Source organism: Vicia villosa, unplaced genomic scaffold (assembly GCF_029867415.1).
Source record: "Vicia villosa cultivar HV-30 ecotype Madison, WI unplaced genomic scaffold, Vvil1.0 ctg.000628F_1_1_2_unsc, whole genome shotgun sequence".
Taxonomy (NCBI): domain Eukaryota; kingdom Viridiplantae; phylum Streptophyta; class Magnoliopsida; order Fabales; family Fabaceae; genus Vicia; species Vicia villosa.
In genome coordinates, this window is record NW_026705283.1 from 40,006 (window position 1) to 50,001 (window position 9,996).

Sequence of the window (9,996 nt, forward strand, 5' to 3'; positions counted from 1 at the left end):
CTCTAATAGAGTGTAAGTCCCAAAAACCTTCTCTTCTTAGCTTGTTTTCAAAACTGTATTTTCAAAATCTTCTTTCTGTTTTCAAAACATTCTTCTGGTATTTGAAGGGCATTATTCCCGGTGAAACTCTTCAGATACCTATGTGACCTTTGTCCATCTTCACTTCTTCTGTTTTCAAAAACCCTTAACTGTTTATCATATATATATATATTCAACTGTTATCCACCAATTACTGTTGAGGCTCTGTACATACTTCTCCAAAGGCCTCCACTCCATCCAGGTTAGGCTTTACAAGCTTTCAATTTACAGTCTTTATTTAAATTACTGTCAAATATAAACTGTGCATATATTAGTTTAGAACTACGTTTGAGTATAAACCTTAAGACAGTTAAACTATATATATATTATAGGAATATGACCTAGGATTGAGAATGTCTTCCCGGTGAAGGCTCTTTCCTAATTAGAGATCTGTAGTTCAAACCCCCAAGATGAATTATTCCCGGTGAAACATCTTGGTAAAAACCTTAGAATCCAAATAATAGGACACATCCACCCAAAGAGGAATTATTCCCGGTGAAACCTCTTACCCATTTGCTTAGAGCCAAAATAAGTTCAAAACCACATAGCTTTCTCTTGTGCTATAACAAGGACCCTCGATTAGCCTCCTCTTGGGCTTTGTACAAGGACCCACAGGCTTCTTAAAAGCATTTCCAGCTTCCTCTTGAGCTTGTATACAAGGACCCATCAGGTTTCTTATAAACATAGGAACAGGTCTTTAGTCACCTTTTAGCCTACCCTGGTGAGTTTCTTCCAATTTAAACCAGACTTTAAACAAGCTAAGTTTGTCTCAATTTTGCATTGAGTACACCTTTTGGAATGAGAGACATGGACAGTCTCTGTCACCCTTATCTTCATCAATCTTCCTTAGCAGAGTCTAGGATCTATGTTTATTTTCTCCTCAGCATGTGTCAGCCTTCATCTTGGGCTTTAAACAAGAAGTCTCCATTAGATAATCTTTCTGCCATCCTATCCAATCATAAATCCCTGGAAAGGGTTAGCTTCCACACATTCTTTCATTTTTTAATAAAATCCCTGGAAAGGGTTAGCCTCCAAAGTCAATTAAAATCAATCCATCATTTCAATAAAACCCCTGGAAAGGGTTAGCCTCCAAAGTCAATTAATAAAAATGTCAATAAATAAAGATTCATTTCTCTTAGGAGATAATTTCCCCAAAAGAGTCAAAACCCCTGGAAAGGGTCAGCCTCCAAAAAAACATGATAAAATCAGTCTTTTAAATTCACCAGCTGAGTCAAAATCCCTGGAAAGGGTTAGCTTCCAAAGAAAAACAGTCTTTCAATAAATAAAATCTCCTCAGTAGAGTCAAAACCAACAAAAATAGTTAGCCTCAACCTTGGGCTTCATACAAGGCACCAAACAATAAAACTCCCCTGTCAAGAGTCAGCCTCAACCTTGGGCATTGTACAAGGCAGATAACAGAGTCTCCCCCAGTGAGTTCTTCATCATTTAGTAGCCACAACCTTGGGCTTTGTACAAGGCAGATAAACCATACTTTCATGTGTCAAAGATTCCTAACACCTAGGATCTTTTCCCCACAGAGTCATCCATACTCAGTTTATTTAAGAGTCTGCCACAACCTTGGGCTTTGTACAAGGCAGAAAATAATGTTTTCCCTAGTTAGAGTTAGCCACAACCTTGGGCTTTATACAAGGCACACAAAATAGAGTCATTCATAGTCTCAAAAATTCAGTTATCCTCAGCAGTTAGCCACAACCTTGGGCTTTGTACAAGGCACACAAATATAGTCTCCCTAAGTAGAGTCAGCCTCAATTCTGGGCTTTGTACAGAACACCAAATAAAAATCCCTAAATAAGAGTCAGCCTCAATTCTGGGCTTTGTACAGAACACAAAAATACCCTGTAATTAATCCCCAGTGGAGCCATCTCCCAAAGTTAATAATAATTAATAAGTCAATCAAAAAGCCTCAAGCTTGGGCCTCATACAAGCCAGCTAAATTCAAATCTTTTATACAGTAGATAGACATAGCTTATCTCTATAGAGAGATATTTTTACTACTCTACCACATTCAAACAAACAAACATTTCAATTTCAATTTCATTCAAAGTCTCCCATTTAGGACTCTGAAAGACATGCTCTGGCACATCCCCAGACTTGTACACTTTCCCTAATTTGGATGAGCATCTTTCTTTCATTTTAGAGGCACGATGGCTGTCATACTTGATCAACCAAGTAGACTCCCCTCTTAATGAAACATCATTTTTTTTAGCTTTTCTGTCACTTTTAAATGTTTGTGGTAGAATAGTACAAATACCTCTCTGTAAAGATGATTTCATGTCTCTTTACTGTAAACAGAGATTTAATTCCAAGCTTCAACCTTGAGCTTCAAGCAAGGCACCAAAAACAATTAATTTCCCTAGTTAGTTCCCCAAACTACATTAAGCTCTGACTTCCACTAGGGATATGTAGGCATGAGGTTCACAAGGAATCTCAGCGAGCTAATAAAATACCAAAAAATAGTCAGTCTGTCTATCTGTCTGTCTTTCTTTAATCAATTCAATTCTCTCTCCTAACACAAAGGAGAAACTTTCCCAATCATTAGCAGCAAACACAATCACAATGACACAGAGAAGGTTCCTGTAGAGTACTACAGATATGTAGGGTGTTTAAACACTTCCCTATGTATAACCGACCCCCCGGACTCCAGAATTTCTAGTCTAGGTGAAATCCCCACACTTAGCAAACTCCTAGGGTTTAGTTGAGATCTTTTTTCCCTTTCCTACTCGTAGGACCAACAAGAAAGTTCGTGTGATATCGTAGGAAGAACTGAAACAAAATTCATCCCACCACGGGCGCATTCTCCTTCCAAATTTCGCGTGAAGGGTTTAGCGTGCCGTCCTCCCAAGTGAAACGGGGAGGTAAAGAAAACGACACCACAGTTGTCATTTTCAGATTGAGGATAGCGGCTGTTCGACTCGGTGAGGATTAGCTCATGAGTTAGTGTTTAGTTAGCGTCAGGTGTCATGCTCTGGTAGTTGTAACACTGGGAACGTTTGTTTTGGAGTTTTGATTGTAACTCTGTATTTTAAATTGTTTTGGTTGAAGTCTGATACATTAGCGACATAATTTTGACTTGATGAAGTATTTCCGCTGTGTAGAACATGGATTTGATTAATGAGTTATGACTTCAGGTGTTTTCAGTAAATGCATGACTTATTCTGGCGTGTGTTTTTCATTAATTATGAATTGTGATGCCTCTCTACATGTTACTCTGATTTAATAATTATTTATTTGCCGCGGGTTATTAGAGGGGTGTTACAATAGTGGTATCAGAGCATAGTCGGTCGTTATGACCAGAGTCTTAGTGTCAGTTTTGCTTTCCTGTGTATGCGACTAGTAAGAGTTAACTGTCGATACTTTTGTTCTGATTAAATTGGTTGTGATTTAAGCAGAACAATGGCTGGAAGAGGAGGAAGAAACGATGATGCTATCGCTGAGGCTCTGGGTATGATTGCTGGTGTGCTGGGAGGAAATGCCAATGGAGCTGCGATCGGTGCTGACAGGCAGCTGAACAGTTTTCAGAGGAACAATCCTCCATTGTTCAAGGGCACGCATGATCCTGAAGGTGCTCAGAAGTGGCTTAAGGAAATCGAGAGAATCTTCAGAGTCATCGATTGTGCTGAGGATCTGAAGGTGAGGTATGGTACTCACATGTTGTCTGAAGAGGCTGACGACTGGTGGCTTACTACCAGGACTGAACTGGAAGCTGATGGTGTGGCTATTTCTTGGGCTGTGTTCAAGAGAGATTTTTTGAGAAGGTACTTTCCTGAAGACGTAAGGGGTCGAAAGGAAATTGAATTTCTGGAACTAGTTCAAGGTAGCATGACAGTACCAGAGTACGCTTCGAAGTTCGTTGAGTTGGGAAAGTACTACGTCCACTACAACAATGATGAAGCTAGTGAATTCTCGAAGTGCGTCAAGTTCGAGAACGGTCTCCGTGATGAGATTAAGCAGGGTATCAGATATCAGAGAATCCGAAGATTTGTAGACTTGGTGGACTGTAGTAGGATCTTCGAGGAAGATAATCTCAAGCTGAAGTCATCTCACTCTCGCGAGTTAGTTGACAAGAAGGGGAAGAAGCCTATGGATAAGGGTAAGCCATATGGTAGAGGTAATCCAAAGACTGGTGGTTGGAAGAAGCCTAGTGGGGGAGACTCCAGTGCTTTCGTCAGGTGCTATAACTGTGGTGAGGTCGGGCACCGTAGGAATGAGTGCAAGCTGAATCAGAAGAAGTGCTTCAAGTGTGAAGAAGTGGGGCATGTTGCCGCTGATTGTAAGAAGAAGATTGTAACTTGTTACAATTGTGGTGAGGTGGGTCACATTAGCCCACAGTGTCCTAAACCGAAGAAGAACCAAGCTGGAGGGAAGGTCTTTGCTTTGTCTGGATCGGAAACCACTCCGGAGGATAGACTAATTAAAGGTACGTGTTTTATTCATGGCACACCGTTAGTTGCGATTATTGATACTGGAGCAACTCATTCTTTTATTTCTTTGGATTGTGCTGAGAGGTTGAATTTGGAAATATCTGAAATAAATGGAAGTATGGTTATTGATACTCCAGCGTCGGGGTCAGTAACTACTTCGTCTGCATGCTTGAATTGTCCAGTTGATATTTTTGGTAGGGAATTCGGGATGGACTTAGTGTGCCTTCCGTTGAAACAACTTGATGTAATCCTGGGAATGAACTGGTTAGAATTTAACCGTGTTCACATCAACTGTTTTTCGAAGACAGTAATCTTTCCTGAAGAAGTTCATTCTGATGATCTAGAGATGACGGCTAGACAAGTGAGGCAACTACAAAACATCAGTTAAGTAAAAAGACTCATTGAAATGTATAGTGCCTGAATAGTGTGCTGAAATAAGACTACCATTTGGCAGCTTGACTGTAATGGGTTTAATTTGCTTAAGGCATTGAAAAAATTCTTTTGTGAAGCACACATGATCAGTGGCTCCAGTATCTAAGATGAAGGTTTCAGAAGGAAAAGAATTGGGAAAGGTACATATGATACCTGAATTGAGGTCAGGATGGGAGGTGAGATGATTGATGCTATGAGACTGCACTTGTGATGAACCTTGGAGCAGAGCTAGCAAAGCTTTAGGTTGCTCTGGAGTAAACACTAAGGCATGAGAATCAGATGCATTAACCTCAGATGAATCACCTGATTGGTCCTCAGATCTGCCTGTACATTGGTTAACCATGGCCTCCTGCTTCCAATTAGGAGGGTAACCATGCTTCTTGAAACAAGTGTCAATGGTGTGGTTGGTCATTCCACAGTGAGTGCAGACTCGATTCCCTCTTCCTCTACCACCAGAAAATCGACCACCTCTAGTACTACCTCTACCACGATTACTAGGGTTGGATTTAGGCTGAGACTGTGGATAGGAATTTTGATTAGAGACAGCCAACACCTTGACTTCCTCAATAGGTGTAATGGCTTGTCTTTCTTGTTGAACAAGCAAAGAATATACTTTGCAAAGATTTGGCAAAGGATCCATTAGCATAATTTGGGATCTTATGGCCGAGTATTGATCATTTAAACCTTTCAAAAATCTGATAACATGATCACTCTCTCTATACGAGCGAATCTTGGTAATGGCAAGACAAGTAGAAATGCAAGAACATTCAGGAATTGGTCTAAAATTATCTAATTCCTGCCATAGAATCTTCAATTTTGTATAATAAGAAGAAATAGAAGCATCACCTTGCTTCAGCATGCATATTTCTTCTTGAAGATCTGAAATGCGAAAAATGTCGCCATGGTAAAACCGATCTTTCAACTCATTCCACATGTCAGTGGCATTATCCATCCACAAAATGCTTTGAGCGATTTCAGCTTCAACCGAGTGATTGATCCAAGACATGATCATGGTGTTGCATCTGTCCCAAGCCACTGCATTCTGATCCAGATCTGACGGACGAGGTAGTGAACCATTGATGAAATGAAGCTTATTCTTGGATCTAAGAGCCATAGTCATGGATCTTGACCAAGAGTGGTAGTTATTGCTGGAAAGAAGAGGAGTAACAAGGACTAAAGCAGGATTTTCATTAGGATGCATGAAATAGGGATTAAGAGTATCAGTTTGATAACTCTTATGGCCAGATCCACCATTGATGTTGCCAATCGGAGAACCCATGGATGAAATCAAAAAGGAAAGAAGCAAGAAAAACTGAGATGAAAGGTGAAACGGAACGGAGGAGATTGATGATTAGCAAGCACAGCGAAAAAAGAATCACCAGATACTCGATGATACCATGTGAGAACTCAAGTTCAATGAAGCTTAACCATGGCTGCACCTCAATGATACATGGCTGTTACTTGAGAACTAAGCAATAACAGAAATCTTGCGTGAGGGTGAAAGAAGAAAGTTTGTTATTCATCAATCTCAAACTGTTACAATGCATGAGACTTTGTTTATATACATGGTGAAAACATGTAACTAACTAATAACTAACTATCAATGATTAAGCATCTAACACTTAGTTGGTTATTTCAGTTAGGGTTCTATTTTCACTATTAACAGTTGGTCCTATAAAGCTCGCGTTTGATAAAGCTAAAGCTTATAAAAAATCGATTAAATCTAACTCTGGTTTGAGAATTGAGGAAAGTGGTGGTAAGGGAGACAATTCGGTTAAAGAGAACCCAAATGTTGTTGATGGAGGGAAAAAGGATTTGCCGGATTCGTTTAAGATTGCTATGGAGAAGGCTAGAAAGTATAAGCAGCTTATACTTAATTTATGAACTTATCAAGGTAAATGAACTTAATTTATGAAAGCAGCTTATCATATGTTGAAGCTTATCTATTTGTATAAATGCCAACCTTTTAAGAAATTTATGAAACTGTTTTCAGCTTGTTACTGCAAGCTCTTCAGAATAGCTTATTGAAACAGCTTATAAATGATCTAAAAACAGTTTATAGATAAGCACTTATATAACATGTGTTTATTATGTCTTTATTTGTTTTAAAATATATAGGATTACAGGGAGGGAGTTTGAAGACATGGGATGAAAATATGAATGACAAAAGTGTTGGTAAGAAAGTAGAACTGTTTTCAAAGATAGATTTTGTGGGGCTTGGTTTTGCTGATAAGCCGAAGACAGTGGGACTGCCGGCTGGGCTGGTTCCTATTTCAGACCCCTACTTAGACGGTGACTTTCCTGAGGTGGAGTTTATCGTCGGAGACTCAACCAAGTTTGATACAAAAACAAAAGCTCCGCAACCTGAACAGACATCGGAAGATGAGTCAGATCTGTACAAGCCAAAAGTTTTTACATGAGGTGTATTTCCCAGACCTAACAATATTTCAAAAACAGTATGTATTTAGTATTTGCAATATGAACCTTTAGGCTATGATTGCGAGTTTGGAGGGGAAGGGAGGGGAGGGCTTTGAAAAATAGTAAGGATTGGGGGAAAAAGAATAGAAAGATTTTAGTTTGGAGGGTTTTGGAGGATTTGATTTTCTTCATAACACCAAAAATCCCCTAATTTGGGGAACTCAAAATTTATATTAAAAGAGGGCTTTGGAGGGTTTTGGAGGGCTCACACAAAATGATCAAATATAATTTTTGTTGTTATAGTATTTCAAAAAGTAATTATACATTAATGATAAACATTATTTTATCATTCTAAACAAAATCTTTTTTTCAAAAAATGTTAAAATTTTCTTTATATTTTTTTAAAAAATTAATTTTTGAAGCCCTCCCTTTCCCTCCCCTTCAAACTCCCAAACATAACCTTATAGTTCACTTGTTTGTGATACTGATATGATTTCCCTTTCAAATATATATTTTTGGTTCTCGGCCTATTCAGTTTGGAGGTGGAAGAGTTATACTTCCTGGAGAAGTTTTAGAGACTGCAGAAGAAAAAGCTACAAAAGAAGAGCGCACAAAGCAAGTGCTTGCTGCTTACAAGAAGAATTATGGATTAAATATTGATCCAAAGTTAAAAGCCGAGTGCCAGGAGGTAAGCATAACTATTTGTATCCCAAAATCTTACTGCCATCATTTCCTTTTTTTTAAAACATAAGTATGTATTGTTTTCGTTCTCTCTGCAATATTTGTATGCGTATGAGGATATTTTAAATTTTTAAGGAAAAAGAAATTGATGGCTTAAGATGATCACCTCTCTTTATTTTATTTGTTTTTCAAAAGTTATATTGTTCAATTTCAACAATAATGTGCAAGGCTCTAGATAGTTGCTTTTGCTTGTTAATTTGTTATTAGCCTCTTTAATTGTTTATCTGTTGCTTAGTAATTCAAACATAATTTTATTTCATGAATTGTATACAATATCATAGGAATTGAACAAAGGGGACTTGTTAATGGATGCGGGATAACTGAAGGATGCATTACCCTACTATGAGAAGGTTATTGATAAACTACCCTTCCAGGTACACGCTTATATTTCAATCACTTACGTGCCAGTTTTTTAGAGGTGGGGGAATGCATGTCTATCTTTCCAGTAAGAACATAATATCATGCTTGATGAAGGTAGACACAATAAAAGCACCAGTGGAATGAGATGAACTTTTTTTTTTTCATCAAACCAAAAGGGTATTTTGATTGTCCTTTTAAAAATTATTTTCAGATTTGTTGAGCATTACATTGTGCTTAACATTTGAACTTTTGAATGTCATGCATAACATATACTCTAGCAGGGAAACTAGGAAAACATATATATGGAGGAATATGTGTATGAAATTGAACATGTCTGTGCAGAGTGAACTCCACGGATTAGCAGCCTTACAGTGGTCGATTTGTCTAGACTCCCTCAGTAGGTATGTTTGTAATGTTCTTGACATATCTAAATTTCTCATGTAATATACCTTGTTGTGTTCTACATAGGATTGAAGACACTGTAATTTACATATGCAAGGTAGTTATTTCGGGATTGTGCATCATGATACACTCACAGCACAACTGTGTTGTCTTTCAAAGTTAGCTATAGAGCAAATAGTTTAACGTAAAAGGTTAAATGATTGAGTAGTTTTTAAAACAGGTCATAATATTGCATTGTGTTCGGTTCGATAGGTTTGTCTTGGGTTGCCTTGTTGTCTCCAACATTGTCATCACTGTCGAGATTAATTCAGAAATTTGGATTCAAATAAGTTTTTAAGAGGCAAATTTTGGTAAGTTAATGGTTTTGTTAGTTTTCATAAGTTTGAACCGTGGACCTCCTTCGGTGTCTTAAATAAGTCTATCTCCTGTTCTTGGAAATATTTCATTGACTACTGAAAAGCTAATCTTTGAAACTTGTACAAACATCCCAAGTCTAAGATAATTGAGCAAGTGTGACTGATAACTTGTATAGTGAGAATGTCTATTGTAATCCTTGTGTAGGGATACCTAGTATTGTAAGTTTGTAACCACTTGGAATGGATTTTCAAGTTTACCCAAAAGTTGCAATCTTGTTCTGAGATAGTGAATATAATTGTTTTTTTATCAAGTAACCTTGTGGCTGGAATTCTCCCTTAAAAGGTGAACAAGTGGGATGTCGCGGGTTCAATCTTGCGCCCCTGTATTATGTTAATTGTGTCGTTCTCATTTTATTTGTGTTTTTTATGGATTTCTATTTTCTATCCGTGGTGTGCGGTTTTACTTTTTCCATCAAAGTATACAAGGGATGAGATATAACGAATACATAGTGAAGACTTAGATGGGATTTCGCTAATGCTACTACACGAAAAGCGGTGAAATCTTAGACTGGGGAAGGGGGAGAATAATATCATTTCTTTGCTGAAACTCAACTATATTTTATCTACACACCATGTATTCTATTGAAGTTGAACTGCAACTTTTATTGATATAATAACTTGTAGTATCAGTTAACAATTTAAATCATATAAACATGTCACTGCCAGTCGTCTACAACTAGGACTTCATTCATAAACAACCATAGAAG

The 9,996-nt window shown here is 37.9% G+C and overlaps 1 protein-coding gene and 1 pseudogene across 1 annotated transcript; one reads left to right on the forward strand and one right to left on the reverse strand.

Annotated features, from left to right (window-relative positions):
• Nucleotides 1-4,890: 4,890 nt before the first annotated feature.
• LOC131629981 (uncharacterized) lies at nt 4,891-6,231 on the reverse strand. Its single transcript, XM_058900776.1, has one exon. It carries the CDS (start codon nt 6,229-6,231, stop codon nt 4,891-4,893), a length of 1,341 nt encoding a protein of 446 aa, XP_058756759.1.
• A 286-nt stretch (nt 6,232-6,517) lies between these two features.
• Nucleotides 6,518-9,551, forward strand: LOC131629982 (uncharacterized; annotated as a pseudogene).
• The last annotated feature ends 445 nt before the right edge of the window (nt 9,552-9,996 follow it).

Excerpts from the sequence above, each read along its gene's own strand:
- LOC131629981 (XM_058900776.1), bottom strand. The coding sequence starts at position 6,231 with ATGGGTTCTCCGATTGGCAACATCAATGGTGGATCTGGCCATAAGAGT.